The sequence below is a fragment of the Nycticebus coucang genome, chromosome 17 (genome assembly GCF_027406575.1).
Source record: "Nycticebus coucang isolate mNycCou1 chromosome 17, mNycCou1.pri, whole genome shotgun sequence".
NCBI classification, from domain to species: Eukaryota; Metazoa; Chordata; class Mammalia; order Primates; family Lorisidae; genus Nycticebus; species Nycticebus coucang.
Window position 1 is genome coordinate 85,087,852 of NC_069796.1, and position 22,121 is coordinate 85,109,972.

General features: G+C 55.0%; 1 protein-coding gene across 1 annotated transcript; it reads left to right on the forward strand.

The window, feature by feature from the left end:
• The first annotated feature begins 18,746 nt into the window (after positions 1 to 18,746).
• On the forward strand, positions 18,747 to 20,907 carry ADRA2C (adrenoceptor alpha 2C). The gene has a single exon (XM_053567346.1). The coding sequence runs from the start codon at positions 18,994 to 18,996 to the stop codon at positions 20,380 to 20,382; it is 1,389 nt and encodes a 462-aa protein (XP_053423321.1). The 5' UTR covers positions 18,747 to 18,993; the 3' UTR covers positions 20,383 to 20,907.
• Positions 20,908 to 22,121: the final 1,214 nt, after the last annotated feature.

Here is a 22,121-nt window from a genome sequence, read left to right on the forward strand (position 1 = left end):
CGGCACAAACAGGATGGTGCCTGTGGGGCAGAAAGAGGGAAATCAGAAAGTGCGGGTAGGATTGCCTGCGTCTGAAGGGGCAGAGAAGGAAGAATAAAGGGCAGGACCATCAGCTCCCCACTAGGTGTGGGGGAGGGAAGCACGGACGGGACTCTCTGGGGACATTCCCACCACACCTTCTGTGCACTTTTGGCTTTGGAAGCATGTGCATAGTCCACATATTAAATTAAATTAACATGCACGAAAAAGGGAAAAACAGATGGGAAAGAAAGGAAAACAAAGGGGAAGAATTATACTTCAAATAGAGAACACAGCCATGGTAAAAATAAAAAAGAAGTAAAGACTTAATCCAAGTGACTGATGAATGCAGCATTGGTCTACGCACCTCAGGCTCAGGAAAGGTGGGAAGGGAAGGTGGAGAAAAGTTCAAAGATATCCAGAGCAGCCTTGCATTGTGTGTGCGTTTCTCTTGCGGTGGAGTGGACATAGCGACCTTTAAGAAGGCTTCTCAGAGGTGTTACAGAATGCACAGAAGACTAAATGTGTAGCTGTCCTTAGCAGAGAGCTGCTACTGTGGGAGTAGGAGGGCCAGGAAGACGCCTGCAGTACATGCATTTGTGCGTGTGCATGCATGCGTGTACAGGTGTATGGATGTGCATCGATCTGTGTGTGCAGACGCACGCACTTGTGTACATGTGTGTCTGTACGTGTGTGTACGAGTACATTTGTGTGTGTGTGTGTGTATCTCCTAGGTCCGCCTGCTGAAAGGTCTAAAAACCTTGTGTCTTTGACACTGGCACCTAGACCTTGATTTCTAAGACATTTCCCCCTAATAGGAACCAGGGCTCTTCAGAGAAATGGCTCCTATTAGGGCTGTGGCAAGCAAAGTACAAAATTAGCCTGGAACATCTTGTTATGCCAAAGTAAAGACGCGCACACACACGAGAGTGGCAAGTCACAAAGCCTTGGAAGGCAGCATGAAGGGGCTCCCTAGGGCCAGATTTGGAGCCATTTGAGGACCAAAATAATGCAGTTCAGCAGCGAATCATAAATCCTGACAAAATAGAGACCCACGGTTGGTACTGACAATAGATGATTAGTAGACAACTGGCAGATAGATGGCTGATGGCCAGAGAGGTGTGGCAGATAGGTGACTGATGGCCAGACAGGTGATAGGTGATTGATAGATGATAGACAGGTGACTGATGGACAGAGCAATGACAAGGAAGGGTTGTTGCTTAGTCAAATGCCAGAAGCTGAGTGATCAATAGGAGGGAAGGTGCTAGATCTGAAAATCAACATTTTGCAACTAAAGCTTGGATCTGGCAAGAGTCATTAATGGATACTCCAACTAGGAGAAATGTTGGTGAGGAGCAGGCTATCTCCATGGTTTAAAGTGTCTCCTCCCAGAGTGTTTACAAATTGCAAGAAAATAAAGCACAATGATAGGGCAGATCAATCAAACAACCCCTTACTGACTCATAAAAAGCAGCATCAGCAGTGGGAAGCAGATGGTCATTGTGTGCCCTAGACAGGAATGACACTTGGATGGCATCGCAGCTGAAAAGGGGCGAGCTCAGTCTAATCACAGGGAAATCACAGACAAGCCCCAAACGCCAGCCGCTCTGTTGAGAAAAGCACAGATTCTTCAAAAAGACAAAGACCACGGGAATGTTCCAGATGAAAGAAAACTAAAGAGACAAAACAAATGCATACCTGATCCTGGAGTGGCCCTGAGCTGAAGAAGTGTTGTCAAGGACATGGTGGGTCAGTTGGCAGAACAGGACATGAACCGTCGACCGGATGGCACTATTATATAGCTGCAATGACCAGATAGCTGCGGCTCCATTCCAGGGTAAAGGGATGTGATATGTGCAACTTAACATGAAGGAGTTCAGAGGAAAAAAATCACACATTCCTGGGGAGCAGGGGAGAAATTAAGAGAGCTGGAAAATGGTAGAATAAAGGAAATGGGGTGTGAACAATAATGAGATCCAGGTAAAAGGTATATGGTGTTCTTGTTCTATATGTATGTTTGAAATTTTTCCGTGGTCTGGAATTATTTCTGTTAAAAAAACAAAAAACCCCACCTTGCTCTCCACTACAGCGTCCAAGTGAGGCACGCAGACATCGCAATGTGTAAATCTCTGCTGTTTGCAAAAATTTTGTAAGGCAGCCAGCACACACCCCCTGCCTGGTGACCCCTTCAGAAACCCTTGAGATAAATGAGCTAAGAGCACTCCACCATAATAATAATAAACTTTGTGTAGTAATAATAACAACCTGCTGTAATAATAAACCCTTAGGTGTGCACTGCACTTAACTGTTTATAAAGCATTTACCAGACTCTCTTCAACCTTCCAGGCAGTTCTGAGGTACACTGACAATGGGTGAAGTGTGTGGTGTATAAATTATGCCTCAATAACAGTGTCGTGTTTTCAAAGAGGAGTTTCTTTTCTCTCTTCTGCTGGGTTGTAGTGAGGATGAAGTGCTTCAGGGATTTTAAAGCAGTTTCTCGAACTGTGGTTTTTCAGTCCACTCCCATCAGGATCAGCCAGGGAGCTTGTTAACATGCAAACCCTTGGGCGCCATCCCTGAAGCCCTGAGGCGCTGGGAACCTCCCTGGCGGCAGGCTTCCCCAGGTGGGGGTGCCGGTCCAGAGTGGACTTGTGAAAAGGCTGACAGAGGCAGGAGCCTGGCCAGTCCCCTGGATGGGTGAGCCTGCTGGGCACCCACCTGAAAGGGGCGGAGCTGCTCACATTGCATCACCAGATCTCTCCAGTGGGGAAGGTTGAGCTGCAGCCCAGTCGAGTCCAGCTGAGCCCAGTTGGTGCTCCTGCCCCCACCAGCCCCAGCCAGGCTGCATGCGGCGGTAGGGCCATCATCGAGGTGGCTCAGAGGCTGTGTATTCTAGCCAGTGCTCAGTCTAGAAGCTTTTCCTCTTTTAAAATTAAAAAGAAAATTAATTGTGGTTTCACATATGTGACATAAAATTTACCATTTTAACCAGTCGTGGTGTTAGCACAGTGCCACGTGGCCATTGCCACCAAGCTTCTTCATCTGGTAACACTGAAGCTGTCCCCATTAGGCAACAACTCCCCAGCCCCCCAGCCCCTGGCAACCCCCATTCTCCCTTCTGTGCCTATGAACTTGACTACGTTCAGCCCTCATATAAGTGGAAGCCTACAGTATATATCCTTTTGTGACTGGCTTCTCTCACTTAGCACGATGTCCTCAAGGATCATTCATGTTACAGTGCCCCTTCCTTTCTAAGGCTGAGGGACATTACATTGTGTGGGCACACCGCATTTTATTTATCGTTCATGCGTTGCTGGACACCTGGTTGCTTCCATCTTTTAGAGATTGCAAATGAGGCTGCTTTGAACAGGTATAGAGAGGGTCTCTTCAAGACTTAGCTGTCAATTCTGTGGAAGTGGAATTGCTGGATCATATGGCCATTGTGCTTCTAAGGTTTCTGAGGAATCCCCATACCGTTTTCCACAGTGGCTTCATCATTTTGCATTCCCTCCAACAAGGCACAAGGGCTCTGATCTCGCCACCTCCCCACCAACACTTGTTTTCTGTTTCTTTGATAGTAACCATCCTAATAGGCGTGAAGTAGATTGTTCATTTTTGCATTGAAGAGAAATCAGTGAATGGATGTAGAATTCAGTGAAATCCTGCTTGAGTCACCATGGCTGACATGAAACCTTAGAAACTATTTGGTTCTGCCCTCTCTTTGAACAGACACAGACCTGCTCTTGCTACTGAGGAAGAGACAGCAGGCAGCACCAGGTCCCCGGCACCCACTGTCCACTCTGGGCTTCCCCCGTGCTCTCCCCTTACAGCAGGGTCAGCAGGTGCTCCTGTCCGGGGCCACACTGCAACTGTTTCCCTCTCTGCAGGCTGTGCTGTCTCCATCACAGTTACTCAGCTCAACCCCTCCACAGGGACAACATGGCCCATGCACAAATGTGCACAGCTGTTTTCCAATAAAACTTTAGTCACAGAAACATGTGGCAGACCTGATGTAGCCCAGTATGCTGACTTCTGTTCTGGAATATTCATTGTACAAGCAACTGTGAGTATCTGTGGTGTGCTGGGCCCTGTCCTGGTGCTTAGGACACACAGAGCTATATACAGAAGTTCCTGGTCCCCAGGGGGCCAAGCTGTGAGGGGGCTGAGGACTCAGAGGTTGCAGGCCCAGCTCTTCACATTGATGAGGGCCTTGTGCCAATTTCACTGGGGAGGTGCTAAGTCTCCCCCCAACCTCGTCCGGGTGGGCAGGCCTTTCCTATAGCCACCTAGTGGGACTGCACATCCCCAAGGGCACTGTCCATATCTCCTGGCTCCAGGAACAGACAGAAGATCATGTCTCCTTCGAGGCCCTCTTATAGCTTTCTAGCAAGAACCCCTGGACACTACTAGTCTGGGGAACCTGTTGGGAGACGGGAGGGTGGTGGCGGTTACTAGCAGAAGGGCCTGTCAGCCTAAAACATGGGCCCTGAGCACACTGAGCAGGCCCACATGGCTGGGGTGTGAGGCACACAGGGACAAGGTGGGGGCGGGGGCTGACCCGGGAGGGTATGAGCCTAAATGTGCCAAGAGTCAGAGAAAGACACACGCCAGATACAGCCTGGGCATTGCAGTTAGCTCTAGCAGCAGTGACAAAAAGTGGGAAGAGACAAGATTCAGAGAGCCACTTGTGTGTCATTAGAAAGAGTTGACCCCGACTGGAGCAATAAATATAGGCAGACATGTCCACGCACGCGCGTGCGCACACATACACACACACACACAGTCATTGCAGGTAAGTCTACAAAGCTAAGACTAGGAAAGGCAGGCCAGACTGGGGCAGAAATGCAGGCCCAGTTCTCCATGAGGAAGTTTCTGGGGGCACAGGGTCACCCCAGCTGCCTGGCTCTCCTTCTTTTTCCAACTAGACCTGGCACTGAATGGGGTCCTGCTGCATGCAAGCCCTGGCCCATAGTTCCCTCCAGCAGCGGGAGGAAACTTAGAGTTAGACCCCTCCCAGATGGCCCTTGAGGGTATGGGGAGTGCAGTAACCCAGTCAGGGTCCCGCCACCATCAGGTGAGTTCCAGGGCACAGAGCTGTGGGCTGCACAGCACTGGGCTGAACAGGGCAGGTCCCATAGATGTGGGGGTACTTGCCTGCCTCCGGCCAGGCCCTCTGTGATTCACTTTCTGTCTGGCTTTTTCTGTGTTCGCCCAAGCTTTCATCTCTTCCATACCACAGGGGTGGCTGTGAAGACGAATCAGATGGTGTGGGTGAAGGTCCAGGCTATGGTGTGCCGCCCAGAGAGACTCAAGCTCCCAGGAACCCCCATTGCAGTCGTGGAAGGAGCCAAGGTCTGCCTAGCACCCTGGCCCTACTAAATGAATAAGTACTCATCTGTGTCGAGTACCCAAGTACAGTGGTTTCCATGGATACCCACTCCCAATGGCTTAATGAGACAAGGGCATGGGTTTTCCAAAGCCCACATGAGGGCCAGTGCCCTGGGAAGCACCCAGGCCATGGTCGGGCCCTATCAGCTTCTCTCTGGAAACATCAGAGGCAGAGTGGCCTACGGTCTGGGAATGGAGATTAAACAAATGGAATCAGTAGCCACTGTATGTCACTTCGATAACGTATGTGTTGAACCCCAAACTAAGGCTTGAGTGGGCAGGACCCTCCATCATGCTAGACGCGTGTGCCTCGCCCTCCCTTCCGTCTGTGGCTTGGTCTCAACTACGCACCAAACAAGGCACCTGCTGGGAATGTGAGCTCAGAATCTAGGCTGCTGCTCTCTCCCGGGTCCCTCCAGAGCTATGTCACTGGTGTATGCCTAACCCTGCTCGCTGGGGCCTTGGCCACATGCCAGCCAGTCCTGCTATGACCTTCCTCCTTGACCTGTGCTGCTCCTCACCCTAACTGGTCTTTGCCTACCTCTCAGCTGGCACCTGAACCTTTTGCTCGGGTTCTTAAGCTCAAGGGACGTTGCTGGGAGTAAATGACCGTGGTCAGAGTCAGGAGGCTACAGGAGAGGTGCCACTTGCACCTGTAGGAAGAGGGGATCTCAGGATAGCCTGGGCTGCAAGACAGACCACAGCTTCCACCTCCTAGCCTCATGTGAGTTTTTCTTTTTGGCAGAATCCTGCCAGATGCCAGCAGGAAAGGGGAGCTGGGCAACGTCATGCCTGGGAGACGGGGGAGCAGAGAAGGGGAAAGCTGTGCTGAATGGCCCACAGATCACCCAGTCAAGACCCACGTCCGACCTGTACCCGCAAGCACAAGTCTGCTCTGAAAGCAGAGATGGGAGCAGGAGGGTCCTTCAGGGTGAGCTGCCCCTGACCTACTGCTTTGCCCTGTGGCAGGTGAGTGATTGGCCGGGGAGCTCGGCCAGGGCAGTCACCCAAGGCTGGGCTGTAAACAGTTGAGGACACCTGCAGCCTCAACCTCACCCCACGCTGGCTCCAGGAGTGCTGGCTTTCCTCATGTGCATTCCGGAGCACTTGCTGCTTCTATTAAAACAGCACGAGGCTCAAGCCACCCCCACACTGGTGAGCAGGCCGGTCATTTGGAAAGACTCCTCCAGCAGAGATTGTTCCAGGCAAGATTTATAATTAAGTTGAAGCAATTCATAGGAGCAGCTATGGCAGCCCTGGGATCTGAGAGGGGGCTCTGGCTCTGGGGTCTCCCCTCTTCACGGTGGCTGTCCTCACACAGGCCAGCACGCAGGCACACTGGGGCTGGATTTGGACAGCAGGCTCTCAGTGCAGTGCCCACAGTGGGACATGTGAGCCTGAGCATCCAGAGCTCTGCAGGGGCCCCTGGTGGCTATAGGATACTCCTTTTGGGGTGGATTTTGCTGGATGGGTTGGGAAGCAGAGGGGTCCTGAGAGAAGGCAGTGAGTTATACAGAGCAAAGGAGAAGAGCTAGTAACGGGACAGAGAGCTCTGGACAGGGCTGTGGCCTGGGGAGGGTCGCCCAGCAGGGAGGGCACTGGGGAAGCAAGACCTCCATATCTCGAATCTGCCAGAGCTGGCACCAGGGCCCCACAATCCATTGAGTTCACCCCAGATTGCAAAGTGGACCTGACAGTGATCAGGACAGGCAGCGCTGGGCAGTTTCCCGAGGACTGGCTGTGGGCAGGAGGGTGATGTCCACTAGCCAAGGCTGGCAGCACCCTTGGGGCTGACCCTAGGACTGTCTTATGAGAACTTGGCTACAGCAGAACCCCAGGAGCAAAGGAGGGGCCAAGTGAGGAGCCTAGGAGCCAAAGGATCCAGACGGGCCAGCAAGCCTGTCCCTATACCCTCCCACCAGGCGGAGCCACCTCCCACCCCAGCCAATGGTGGTTCCTGTGTCCAGGTCTCCTGGAACTGACCTGGGGAGATTTGCACTACATTTAGACTCCTTCCTCAGTGGGTGGCCTCTCACTGTGGCCTCACTGAGGGCAGGAAGGGGAGGCCACAAGAGGGAATGGCCTGGACTTAGCCCCAAACCTACCATAAGCAGGACTGTAGATGCCCCCACAACTCCCCTATCTCCTCTCCCACCTTTCCAGGGAGGTACCAGGGATGCCCAGTGAAACCCTGAGTAGCCCCCAAGGGCAGAGCCTCAGTAGCCTCTCCAGAGGGTAGGAGGGCTTCCTGGAGGAGGTGTTTGAGCTATTCTTGGGGATGACAAAAAGTGTGCTGTGAAGGACCTGGTGGGATGGGTGCTCTATGCTGGGTGCTCCACCCACACAGGAAGGCATGGGGGTGGGGGGGCAGGTGTGGGAGGAGCAGAGCCCCTGGTGCTCCTGGACCTTGGAGAACATGCCAGGAGGGCACAGAGGACACAGGCTCCAACCACGCTGCAGGTGAGTGCTGGGCTGGGCCCTGCTGTTGGAGGGTGTATGGGGAGATCCCTGGGCCAGGTCTGTACTGGGAGAAGGAAAAGATGGCACTCTGGTCTCCTATGGATGCAACCACAGTCCTCTTAGACACCTGGGACTAGAGTGGGGGTGGAGCCTTTGGCATGTCACCCTTGACACCGGCTGACCTTGCAACTACACCAAGCACTGAGGCTTTAAATTTCTAGGAAACACCCGGATTTCAATGTCCACATTGCCAAGGGCAGGGGCGGGGCAGCCAAACCTGAGGCCCTGGGAGGGGCTTCCTAGAATCTGGCAACAAGAGGTGAGTCTCCTTGGTTATGAAAGGAAGGAGTTGCTTCCTTGGGGAGTCATATATATATATATATATATATTTTTTTTTTTTTCTCTCTGTAATTGAAACAATATCTGGAGTGAGGCATCTAATTACTGCTCTCTTTCCTAGAAATTGAACGATAACATGTCCTGTCGATACAAACCTTTTGTTAAAGTCAAACACGGTTTCCCAGGGCAATTCCAACTAACACTGCAGCAAAAAGTGTTCTGGATTTTAAATAGTTTCTCTAAGTATAATACCAGAGCCTGATGCTACCTGCTTAATCTTTTGTTCCACTCCATTTTGAAAGTACCTTTGTAAGTCTGCGTTCCTGCATAACAATAGCTTATAATTCCTGCTCGCTTGAAGAAGATCCTACCTAATTAGACTTTTTAGAGCTGGGAGGGCTTTTAGAGAAATCAGTCAACCCACTCATTGGGATAAACTAAGTCCTGGGGTAGGACAATGTGCCAAAGGTCACAGAGCATCCGATTTAGAGAGACCCAGGAATTCTGTGGCGGGACAGAGGGAGGCATGAAAACAGAGCCAGGAGCAGCACCCCGCGGTCTGGGCTCCAATCCAGCTGCTTTCAAACCAAAGAAAGTCAGCTTTGTGGCCAAGAAGTCAGCTTTGTGGCCAAGAACTCCGTGCTCTGTGGCATGCTCTTGTGCCTTTCATCTGTGGAGGCTCTACGAGTCTGTTTTTGGTGACTGATGCACCCCCAGGCCCCAGACAGTACCTACCACATAGTGGGCATTTCAGAAACGCTTGTCAGAGGAGTGGAGAGAATGAATCCTCCATCAGTGGTGGCTTGGTGTACTCACCAGCAGCCACTGTTTATGGGGCCTGTCCAGTCCTCAGCAAATCTTCTTTGTAGCTTGAAGTGATGGAGATTCTCTCACAGTTCCAGAAGCCAGAGGTCTGAAGTTAAAGCGTTGGCAGGGCTGGGCTCCCCCTGAAGGCTCTGGGACGGTCGTCCCTCAGCTCCAGATGCCCCTGGGCTGTGGAGGCATCACTGCATCTCTGCCTCCTGGACTAAGGGCCCCAGATGTATTGCATGAGGGCCCACTGGTCCAGCATCCCCTCATTTAACTTGATCGCATCTGCAAAGTTACTATTTCCACATAGGGTCACATCTGAGGGTTCTGCGGGTCAGAACACGGACATCTCTTTTAGGGAGAAGGAACACAGCTCAACCCATAACAACCACACAGCTTTCTCTCTTATTTTTTCTTAAATAGGTAACATCAGTAAAATTAGGACAATTCACATGAAAATCCAGATCCTTTCTCCTAGCAAGAGAACTGGCTCAGTGGGCTGTTCCCAGCCTTCCTCCTGCCTGGGTGCATGGACACTATTTTAGCTCCTTGATCTAGCCCCGTGGTTGTCAACTGGGTGTGGTTTTGCCTCCTCCCCAGGGGGCATTTGCCAATATTTGATGACATTTTTGGTTGTCACAACTGGAGAGGGCTCCTGGCATCGAGTGGGTAGAGGTCAGAGATGCTACTAAACCCCCACAATGCACAGGACAGCCCAAAGATTACTAATGGGGAAACCCTGCTTTATAGTACAGAAAAATGGCTTCTATAGGAAAGTCTGCATTTCTCAGCTGCCCTTACAGTCGGTATGGCTGTATGGCCAAGTTCAGGCCAGTGAAAGGGAAATGTGTCACTTCCAGGTGAAGCACCTGTGACTAGGAAACTGTGGCCTCTGCCTCCCATGGTGGGACTCTGGACCTGAAGCCAGGGCCACAGGTGGTAGCTGAGACCTTAACATGGGACTCCCTACTGGGGATGACCAAGGGAACTGGCAGAAGGTGTCAGGGTCCTTAGGCCGGCGAGGCTGCCATGCCAAACCTTTTTGAAGGAAAGGAACTCGTATCTTGTTCAAGCCATTTCCTGTTCAAGCTGCTGTGTTTTGTGGCCTTCTTGTTATAGCAGCATCACCTGTACCTGGATTTATAACTCTAATCCCAGTCCAGTCCTGTTTCCTCCCATGACGAATTTCTGATTTAAATCAGAGCCTTTCTGGGAAGGGAAAACTCAAGAAGAAAACATAGCAGATCTTGGTGAGTCGGGGCCCAAGGCATATAGGTTCCAACACAAACATTCCAGGGCTGTGGGCAGTGGTGAGGGCCGCTTAGCCTGCCTCCCAGCCTTCCAGAAATACTTAAGAAACAAAATCAACACAGGAGGATGAGCATGAGTCCAGGACCAGGGCAAACAATGGCATTCTGGGCTTATTTTCCCAAACATGTTAAAGACTCTTTGCATTTTCTTATTTAAAAAAATTCAAAGCCAAACAAAGCAAAAAAAAAATTTCTGAACTCCCAAGCACTTGTCTGCCATGGTCAGATTCACAAATCATGGGCACGAAATTGCTTTTTATATAATTAACCATTCCTGCCAAGCACGTTCTCTGGATTCTATGTGGACAACTGAGATCCCAGGGGTCAGACCTGAGGATGAGGGTGGCCCTGAAGGAGCACGCCCATGCTGCATGTGTCCCAGCACACACGTGGACACCACCATCTGTGTGGTACAGCCTGACTCTCCACTCAGGCACGACAGCAGGCGTGTCCCTGGCAGTGCCCCTGTAACCTCTGGCCATAGCTGAGGACTGGCTCTGTGTCACTCGGCCCCTCTGGGTCCTGCACATACTCAGTGGTCAGTGAATAAAGCAGAAATAAAACTTCCTACTGTGGGGAGGGGTCCATGCCCTCATTTACCACACTGGGTGCTGAGATAAAGGGTTCATTGGCACTGGGTGCCTGTCCCAAATAGCCTACGGGGGAACAGCAGCTTAGCAGTGGGGCAACTAAGAAGTCCTGGAAGTCTCCAGGGTGACCATTTGGGGGAAAGAAGCTCTAGCATCAAGCCAAGAGACTCGTGTGGTTTTTGGTAGGGTGGATGGTCACCATGAAGGTATCTACTATGAACAGTAAGGCTGAATGGGACAAGGCTTGAGCTAGGGCCCCAATCCACCAGATGCTTTTGGGGGACCTGGGCAGCTGTGTCTGTATCCAAAGCCTCCATTTTCTCACCTGCCAAGTGAGAACATTAATAGCACCTAAACTTCAGAAGTGAAGGGGAAATAACTCCAAGGGCTTTCAAAGTCTGCTGACTCTCCAGACCTCCCTGTAAGTCTCTAGAGGAGAGTGGGGGGAGGAGCCCCTCTTGTGCTCCAAGCCAGCACGGGCACCATTAGGTCCCTGTGGCTGTTCACTGCATGAGGCAGATTTGTGGTCCCACGAGCCCTGCACGGAGCCTGGTACAGGTGGCATCAGCACTGTGCGCCACAATAAAAGAATCAGCACCGTCCTGAGATAAAGTGGGCAGTGAGTACCTCTCACCTGGGCTGCGTACACAGTGGCTAAGAACATCCTGGGGACACCACAAAGTGGATTCAGACACCAGCTGGGATCAGATACAAGATAACGGTCGTGACAGTGATGATGAGGATCAACCACGACTCACCCAGAGCTTGCTCAATGCCAGGAATTGTAAGATCTTGGTTCTCTTTATTAGAATTGTTTTATTTGCCAAAGTAACTTAAGCTCTTGAAGCAAGTTAAGTCATATAGAAATATATGAAGAAAAATGTTAACATCAGCCCCCTCTGAGGCCCACACCCCCTGCCCAGCAGCTCCCTAAGGCTGACCAGTCAAACAAACCTGCAGGCACTTGATACGTAGCACCCCAGGTAATCCTTCTACTTGCACAGTAAAGGGCTCAGAGGTGCAGCCATTTGCCCAGGGAACCTGGGGTGGTTATGAAAGAAAATATTACCATGAGAATGTGAGACTGGGGTGTAGCAGGGTCTCAGTTACCTCACTAAGCTGAAGTCCTAGGATGCCCAGCTCACCCTGGGTCCTGTCTCCTCTCCTGGTGGCACATGGCTGGCCTGCAGGGAATGTGTGTACCTCTCCCAGAATGGCCCGACTCCTGGGCAAGTCTGCCCAGCCCCAGTCACAGCAAGCCTGTGGCCCACACACCAGAGGCTGCCTTTCAACCTGGATTCGGCTGGATTGGTGCTGTGCTGTCTACCTCATGGACCCATAAGACCCCCAGCCTTAAAGGGCTGGAAAAACCCACCTCTCAATTCACAAGTGAAGCTCAGAGAGGGGAGGCGACATGCCCAATATCACACAATGACTCAACAGCTAAGGCAGGACAACAGTGGTGGCCATCCCTTATACCTGGAGTTTGGCAGATCACAGGTTCCACCACTCCCATGGCCCGTGCACTGCGTCCCTGCATCCCCTCAACACCATGGCTGCCTCAGCAAATTACCACAAACACAGCAACCTGTAACAACACAAATTATCTACAGCTCTGGAGGGCAGAGACTGAGGTCCGTCTGAAGGGATGGCTCCTTCTGGAGGCTCTGGGAGAATCTGTTTTTGCGCTTCTCCAGCTATTAGAGGCACCTGTGTTCTGGACTCTTGGTCGCTCTGACTCTGATGTTACAGCTCTTTCACTATGACCTTCCTGCCTCCTCCTTTCGGTCATAAGGACCCTGTGCTTGCACTGGCCCCACCTGGATCACCTAGGATGGCCTCCCCTCACTTTAGTTACATCTGCAAAGCCCACTTTGGTGTGCAAGGTCACACACTCATAGATTCTGGGGATCAGGATGTGGCCATTTGGGGACGTGTGCGGGTGGGTAATTCTCTCCAAAGGAAGCAGAACAGGGCTGGTGACAGCAAATTGGCTGGGATGTATTTAGCTACGAGATGCAGAACATTCTTCCCCAAAGGGACAAATCAACAAGGCCACTTAGTATCTCTGTTAGCAGAGAACTGGTGAGCTCATGGAGGCTCAAGAACAGCATCGGGGACACAGCTCCCTTCCTCCTGTGGTTTTCATCCTCATCCTTGGTGCCTCGTGTTCACGTGACAGCTGCTGCAGCCCCAGGCCTCCCATTGTGTCTGCACAGCCAAGCAAGGGGAAAATCAGGGGCTCCCCACACTTTCTCGCTTGTCCTCTGGGGGTCTCACTGGCTGGGACTGGGCCATGGTGCTCACCCCCACACCACCCTGCAAGGGGCAGCTGGGGCCTCCACAGATGTCCTTCTGGGGAGGCTGCATGTGTTAATGAGGCTTGGAAAAGACAGGCAGCTTCCCAAGGTCACATGGGCAGAACCTGGTCAGCCCGACTCCCACGCCCAGGTCACAGGCTGGTGGTTACCGCCCAGGAGGGTGGGAGAGCAGGCCAGGTCTTCCAGGGCAGCCCCCTGCCCTCCTTGTCTCTTTACCGACAGGCCGGCACAGAGAAGGCGATCCACAGTGCCTGTGGATGAATGAATGAATGATTGAACAAATGAAGGGTTCTGGGTGGAGGCCTGCCCTCAAAAGGCTTTGAATGCTACAGTCAGGGGCCTGGGGGCAGGTTCCAGGCAGGGAGCCAGCTGGAGGCCATGTGGCAACGGGACAGTGGGGAACAGTGGGGGTGAGAGGATGGAATCTGTGCCTGAACCCAGCGTTGCAGGCCCAGGGCTAAAGTACACAGCTGGTGCTCAATAAGACATGCTGACCCACTGCTTTAATCTATTACACTCATTGCAAATCAAAGCCAGCCCCCAACGCAGTTCTCTCTCTAGAGGGATTTGAGCAGCTCTGTAAGAAGTCAACTGTGCCACATCCATCAATGCTGATCAATATGCAATGGCTTTGGTCTGCGGCTGGTGCACAGAGAGCAGCCCAGGCCAGCAGGTCTCTGCCATGTTCTGACAAGACAAATCAGTTTCTGGAATTCTTCAGGGAGGGGCAGGGAGAGAAGCAAGCCTCATTTTTCCCTGCCTCATCTTTAAAAATGAAATTTAAAATAAACATCGGGAAAAGAATCCTCAGCTCAGCACAAGGGAGAAAACATGTCCTCTTGGTCTTGAGACAAGAAAATCAGCTGGCCTTCCGCAGCCTCCGGCAGCCAGGCTACCGTGGGAAGGGTCTCTCCCCAACTCCAGTATCTTCCCCTTCCCTGTGGGCACCAACCAGAGAAGAGAAGGGCAGGCCAGGCACAATGCCAACCTTAGAGCTCAAAGCCGAGTGGGAGTGGAGGGAGCCACTCAGAGCTGGTGGGGACCTGGGAACTATTGGGCTAATGCTCCCATTATACAGATAGGGATACTGAGGCCCAGGAAGCCAGGAGCTGCCAGAGAATAAGGGTATGAACAGAAGTATAAAGATGGGTTCGACCTGTGTCCAGCATGGCTGAGGAGGTGTGGACCAGGCCTATCTCAGGGGTCCCTGCAAAAGCACACACGCCAGGCTGGCCCCTCCCGCTAAAGAGCTTCCTCTGAGCCCCTGCTGGTCCAGACAATGGGGATAGAGACAGAGCCCCTTTCCAAGAACCCCCAGCTAAGACACACGGTCACGCCTAAAAGGGCATGCAGGTGGCCAGATGCAGCCTGGGAGATCAGGGAGGCTTCCTGGAGGAGGAACCTCATGTAACAAGTACGGAAGGAAAAGAGCCCCAGGAAGACAGGGCAAAGGCTTGGCAGACCATGAGGACTGCGTGTACCAAGTCCCAGGGCCAACAAGTTAGTGACAAATGGCCTCACAGCCCAGAGGGAAGGACTGGAGAACTGTCTGAAAGGACTGGGTAGACCTGGGCAGACTGCGAGGAGAAGCAGAACCCAACCTCAGCCTCAGAATAGCCTGTCGCTCCACCCTGCAGCCTCCCTGAAGCCTAGGAAGGTGAGCAAGGCCACGGGTATCTGCGTGTGTGTGCATGGGTAAACCCACGTGTGCATGTTGTACAGCAATGTTCACACATGTGTGTACATGCCCAGTGTGTGCACAATGTATGTGCATGGGTGCACATACATGCGCAGGCAAGAGTATGCATGCACATATTTATGCACCATATGTGCATGTGTGTAGATATATGTGCACTCACTCTACGTGCATGGCTGTGTTAGTGTGCATGTATACATTTCTAGCACATGTATGTGCAGAGTGCATGCACAGGTGCACTATGTGGGTATGCATGCCTATGTATAAATATGTATATGCTCACACATGTATGTACATTATGTGTGTGTTCATAAATGTGGATGCACTGTGTATGTGTGTGACTAGGTGTGCATGCGTGCACGCATGCAGACATGTGGACAGGTGTGTGTGTGTGGATGTGGATGTTTGTGCTTGCATGCACACGGATGTGTCTATGTGCGCACATGTGTGGAGACATATGCTTGAGAACACTGTGCATGTGTGTGCATAGCTGTGTGTGCAGGGAGGCAGCTCAAGGAGACAAACTTCCCTCTATCCGAGCTGAGCTGCCCAGCCCAGGCATGCATGCAAATCCCTTCTTAGGCATGGCCCACCACCTGCTGGCCTCCTGCTCTCTCTGGCACAGCAGCCGGAACTCAGTACCCAAAACCCCATAGTCTGGATGGACCACTCCTGCCCTCTGGGCTCCATTTATCATGGGTGAGACAAAGTGCAAGTTCACCTCTGCAGCCCCAGCATGCTCCTCTCCCCCGTGGTTTTCCTCGTAACATGTACTCACACTGCCCTCCAATCCACCTCCATGTACATGCACATATACAGCCTCCTCAGCTTCCATGAAGGCAGCCTGACTCCTTATAGCACCCTCCTCCATCACCCCTCCTGGTCTTGTCCAGCCTGGGCCTGGTCATTGACCACTCATGAGACAGGCAGTCTTTCTGGGCACACATCATTCTGCTTTCTACCAGATGATCTGGAGCAATCTGTCAAGTCTAATTTCATGTCTAGGGTGAGAGACTCCTCCATCTCTCTTGCCAACAGCTGCAATTCCTGGGGTCTGCCAACCAAGGTCTAAGCATAATCCAGACATCAATATCCCTGAGGACCAGGGCTCCAAGCTCTCCTTGCTCCTTGGCTCCAGGGCCTGGAGTGGACCCTCCTGCCCCTCCCAGGTCATGCTTGGTATTGCCAGAAGTACCATGTCAACATGCTGACTGCAATCCCTAAGGGCCTAAGTCAGTCATGGGCCAGGCTGTCCAGATGCCCTTGGCCTGGCCCAAGGAGCTGCCCCGAGACAGTGGTATGGCTTGTTCAACTTGAGCCTAGGAGCTTTGTCCCTTTTTTCTTCCAAGTTCATGTATAGACTGCCACCACCTGTGAGCATGTGAGACTGTGGACAGAGCCAGCATCCTGGATGGACTGTCCTTACACCCCTGTGCATCCCCCAAAGATCTCCACACAAGATGAAAGTCCTCTATGGTGTGTGTTGGGGGTGTGGGGCACGTGGCTGGCAGGCTTCTGGGGGAGAAAGAACTCTCTAAAACCCCCATCTGACCACTGCCATGCTCTAGCTCCCCCCATCTCCAGGACAAAGCTACCCCCACCCTAAGGAGGACCGCTTACGGAGGCCTCTCCTTTCCTCATCACTCTTCCGAATTCTCCAAGCACAGCTTGGTCACCTCCTCAAGGAAGCCTTTTATGACAACTCCAATTCCAAAATGAGGAAAGATCCCCAGAACACCAATGGCCATCAATATACCCCTCTCAGTGACTGGCACTGTCTGCTCCAGACTGTGAGTGCCTCAAAGCCAGGTCCACCCCCTCTCTGCTCCTGGCAGAAAGCCTGAGGTAGAGTCTTCCCCGAGGTACCAGTGATCTATGGTATCTTTTAGGCATCCAGGACCAGGAAGGCCTTTAGCAAGAATGGCAACTGTCCACCTTCCTTGGGTCACACACCTCTCTCATGACAGCTATGGCCCTCTGCTCCCCCAAAGGGAACCTCTGCTGGGCAGGCCCATTATCTTGAGTGTTTGACTTCTGCCTGGCCTTGGCTCAATCCCCATCCCGGGCCTCCAGGCTGTGACGGTGACAAACATGGTGGATAAGGGAGCTCTGCTCCACAGCAGCCTCTGCTGAGATGCAGCCCTCCCCTTATAAGGCTGCTCGGTCTAAGAGGAGCACTCAGGCTATCAGGGGACAGCAGGCAACCTTCGGAGTTCAACAGGAAGTTGCTAAAGATTGTAGACGTTTCTAGGCGTCATGGGTGGGGTGCAGAGTTGCTCCAATCCCTTGGATGACGTCCTGGGCACTCAGAAGTCACCTCCCCCACAGCTTCCCTCTCTCTGCTGTCTGTCCTGGCAGGGGGAGCAGCCCCGCCAGCTGGGGTGTGTTTTTGGATGGCTGGGAGGAAGGGTTCGCCCCACAGAGAAATGTCAGACCTGTGAACTCCAATTTCTCACTTTGGGCCACCTCCTCCCTAGGCGTCTGTCTCAGGCTGCCTGGAGGCGGCCATCAGCACCCAGCAGGGGCCGGGAGTGACAGCACACATCTGCGAAATGCAAGCACAGGGGTGGGGTAGTGGGAGCCGGCTGCTCCAGCGGCTCTTCTGCTCTTCACGTGTGCAGTTCAGTTTGGGTGTTTGTCAGAGGTGGTGATTTTGAACCCCCCTCCGCCCTTTAAAAGCAAGGTCTCGGCTCATGAGAATTAAACTTCGGTAATTGCCAACATGGGCGCAGAGCTTGGGAGCCTGCTCAGGGCTTCCTCAGGCACCGCCGTTATGTTATGATTCATGTTCCAGCAGCGCTGGGAAGGGGACAGAGGAGGGAACTGAGGCCAGCGTGGGTGGGGAAGAGAATCTGCCGGGGAGCACGGACCAAAATTTGAGCCTGACCCCAGGCTCCGCAGGACGAGTGCGCACCCTGGCAGTGTCGCGCCCTCTCCAGGCTGCCAGAGGCTGCCTCTCCAATCAGGCCGCGGACCCCGAGCCAGCCCATGCCGCGCACGCGTCTGCGCGTTCTCGCGCGCGTATCTTGTGCCAGGGGAGGTGAAGGAGGCTCCAGTCTTAGAAAGAGCAGGCATTGGAACAAAACGCCCAGGCCGGCCGCAGCCCAGCCCCGTCCCGCAGGCTGCAGAGGGTCTTGGAGGGGGTGCCCTCGCCGAGCGCGCGCCCCGCGCCGCCGCCCAGCCTCCTCCCCAACGCCGTGCTACCAGGTTCGCCGAGGCGGCCGCCGGCTCCTGCTCCCCGCCCGCTTCCTCAGGGCAGGGTGGCACTGGCCTGCCCCGCCCCGCCCCGCACGCACTCCTGGCTGCGCAACTCGGTACAAGTTGGAAGCCCAGCCCGGCGGCTGCACTCGCGCCGAGAGCAGGGCGGAGGGAGCGACGGCGGCGCGGCACCGCCGAGCGAGGCAGGCGCGGCGGGCGAGGCTGCGCCCGCACGGCAGAGCGCGGACTGCGGGGGGCGACAGCACCGAGAGCAGCGGGAGGAGGACTCGCGGTGGCGCCGGCGCCTGGCCCGGGAAAGTAAAGTTGGAGCTGTAGGGTGCACGCGGGCGCAGGGGCCCGGAGGAGCGGCGGCCCGCCCCCCGGCGCGCAGAGTCCTAGCCGGCTGGATGGGAGGTGGAGCGCCCGGGCCGCCGCCGCCGCCGCCCGCAGCCTGCGCCCGGGCAGGGCGCCGGGGCCGCGGGACCGTTCTGGCACGCCCGCTCGAGTGCCGCGTAACCGTGGGCTCGAGGCCGGGGCGCTCCCCGTGAGTGGGGCCGAGGGCGGGGCCGTGCGAGGACCCCGGGACCTGTCCCCTCCCCCCGCCGCCGCGTCGCTGCTAGCTCCGGGCGCCTCCTGCTCTGCACTTACACGCTCGGCAGCTGCGGGGAGCCCGGCAGCCAAGCTCTTGGCGCGCCGCCCGCCGAGCCACCACGGCGGAGGGCCGGCTGTGGGGCGCCGCTGTCCCCGGCGGGCGCGCCAGAGGAGCAGGCGGCGATGTGGGCGCCGACCCGGGCTGCGGGGCGCTCGAGCTGCCGCGGCTGCTCTCCGGCTCCCGGAGGGACGGCGTAGCTTGCGGGAGGACCATGGCGTCCCCGGCGTTGGCGGCGGCGCTGGCGGTGGCGGCGGCGGCGGGCCCCAATGTGAGCGGCGCTGGCGATGGGGGCAGCAGCTGGGGTGCCAACGCCTCGGGGTCTGCCTGGGGGCCGCCGCCCGGTCAGTACTCAGCGGGCGCCGTGGCAGGGCTGGCGGCAGTGGTGGGCTTCCTCATCGTCTTCACCGTGGTGGGCAACGTGCTGGTGGTGATCGCTGTGCTGACTAGCCGAGCCCTGCGCGCGCCACAGAACCTCTTCTTGGTGTCGCTGGCCTCGGCTGACATCCTGGTGGCCACGCTGGTCATGCCCTTCTCGTTAGCTAACGAGCTCATGGCCTACTGGTACTTCGGGCAGGTGTGGTGCGGTGTATACCTGGCGCTCGATGTGCTCTTCTGCACCTCGTCCATCGTGCACCTGTGCGCCATCAGCCTAGACCGCTACTGGTCGGTGACGCAGGCCGTCGAGTACAACCTCAAGCGCACGCCACGCCGCGTCAAGGCCACCATCGTGGCCGTATGGCTCATCTCGGCGGTCATCTCCTTCCCACCGCTCGTCTCACTCTACCGCCAGCCCGACGGCGCCGCCTACCCGCAGTGCGGCCTCAACGACGAGACCTGGTACATCCTGTCCTCCTGCATCGGCTCCTTCTTCGCCCCCTGCCTTATCATGGGCCTGGTCTACGCGCGCATCTACCGTGTGGCCAAGCTGCGCACGCGCACGCTCAGCGAGAAGCGCGCCCCCGCGGGCCCCGACGGCGCGTCCCCGACCACGGAGAACGGGCTGGGCACGCCGGCGGGCGCGGGCGAAAATGGGCATTGCGCGCCCCCGCGCGCCGACGTGGAGCCGGACGAGAGCAGCGCGGTGGCCGAGAGGAGGCGGCGCCGGGGGGCGCTGCGGCGGGGTGGGCGGCGGCGCGCGGGCGCCGAGGGGAGCGCGGGCGGCGGGGACGGACCGGGGCAGGCGTCAGGGGCGAAGGAGCCCGGGGCGCTGTCAGCAGCCAGGTCCCCTGGGCCAAGCGGGCGCCTGTCACGCGCCAGCTCACGCTCCGTCGAGTTCTTCCTGTCGCGCCGGCGCCGGGCGCGCAGCAGCGTGTGCCGCCGTAAAGTGGCCCAGGCACGTGAGAAACGCTTCACTTTCGTGCTGGCCGTGGTCATGGGTGTCTTCGTGCTCTGCTGGTTCCCCTTCTTCTTCAGCTACAGCCTGTACGGCATCTGCCGCGAGGCCTGCCAGGTGCCTGGCCCTCTCTTTAAGTTCTTCTTCTGGATCGGCTACTGCAACAGCTCACTCAACCCGGTTATCTACACAGTCTTCAACCAGGACTTCCGGCGCTCCTTCAAGCACATCCTCTTCCGACGCAGGAGAAGGGGCTTCAGGCAGTGACCCACGCCACTTCACCCAGAGATCCTGGAAGCCTCCACCAGCTGGGCGGAGGAGGTGGCAGGCAGGGCCGTTTTTTCCCCAGAGACCCTGGATGGATTGGCTTCCAGGGCGCAGGGGAGGATGGGGCGCGGGCAGAGAGACAGCAAGGCCTCCGGGGAGGAGAAAGGGGGGACCCCCTTTGCCTTCTTGCCTCAGCAAGGAGCCCCCTACCTCAGCAAGGGGCTGCTTCTAGGGCCGCAGCTCTGGGGGCTCCGCCGAGGTGTGGCTGTGATGTCAGGGTTTTAGAATGCACTGGTGGACACAGGCCCCCAAGTGTGTGAGAAAAGAGCCTCCCCCAGACACACCACCACCCTGTATCACGTCTGAGCAAGGGCTGACTTCCCCAGGACTAGTCGGGTCGGCTGTCTGGGGTCAGGGAGAAAGAGGGCATTGACAATCTTTGATAACTGAAAGTATTTCAATGTTTGCCAAAAAACGACAGCCAAAACAACCAAACTATTTTCTAAATAAACCTTTGTAATCTAATGTTGGATACAGCAGTTCATCCTTAAGCTTAGGGGTGTGGATACCTTCCAGATCCTCACCCTTTCTATCTCTTGTCCCCACCCCAGGGCTGCACAGAGGGCCTCAGGTTTCCAATTTCCCCTCTTGCATAAGAAGGAGGACTTTTTCATTAAAACAAAATGCTTTATGTACATGCGAAATATGTATGTATATACTCAAAATTCTTGTGCCGTAAGTGGCTAAGAAGCAAAAGAAATCTAGAACCCCCAAGCTGACTCCAAATTTAGATCCTGGGGGACTGTTCTCGTGCATTCCATCCTGTCCCTCCACCTGGCCTCCAGGGTCTGGGGGATGGAGGGGACGCAGACCTTCCCAGTCCAGGCCTCCCAGTAGCTTTGGGCGAGTCCTCCAGGCTCTGGCTAATTTCTGAGTGGGCCTCTTTGGAGGAGATAGGGTGGGCTTGAGGCCAGGTCTAGAGCCCTCACTTGCCCAGCCTGGCCAGAGTGAAGTTGAACAACCACCAGTTTCTTATTGTTTCTAAACAATCTGGAGGTCATTGAGGTCTGAAAGCCACAAGAGGGAAAAGCCTGCAGTATTGGGAAGCAGTCTCAAGGCTGCCTGTTCCCCCACCACCCCCAGGGCTCCCCCACCCAGCTGAGTGTCCACATTCAGTTCACACTGAGGTTTGAGGAAGGGTGCGTAGAAAAGGGGAACATAGTATTGAAGTGGGCTTCCTGGGCACTGAGCCCTCAGGGGACCAGGACCCTACAGACTTACAGCCTCTGTACAGAGCTGGGAAGTCCTGGGAGAACTGGGGTGAGGGGCCAGAGCAGGACTTGGGTGTAACATGGGGGAGATGGAGCCCCTGAACCCACTGACAGTGCTTGAGCTCCTCAACTAGAACAATCCAAAATTCTTTCCCCACATCCCCAGGGCTTCCCTAAGTGTATGCCTCTCCTCCCCGGCCCTGCCTGCCCAGCTCTGCTCAGATCACTTCTGGATCCCCACCTATCTCTCCTTGGCCTGGGGTGGCCTAGTGTCCGTCCTGGGGAGGAATCAGCCTGGGTCGTGCCTTTCCCTAAGCCCTGTCCCCTGAGTCAGGCACCAGAGCAGGCTGCTCCTTGGTTCCTTAGAGAAGCGCCCCCTGCAGCTGCCTGGCTGCGTCACACCAAACTGTGTGTGGGCCCTCAGGGTACCCCAAGTGTGAAAAGCTATCCCCACCTGTGTTCACCACT

What these genes read in the sequence shown, in the direction of transcription:
- ADRA2C (XM_053567346.1), top strand. Translation starts at nt 18,994, where the DNA reads ATGGCGTCCCCGGCGTTGGCGGCGGCGCTGGCGGTGGCGGCGGCGGCG.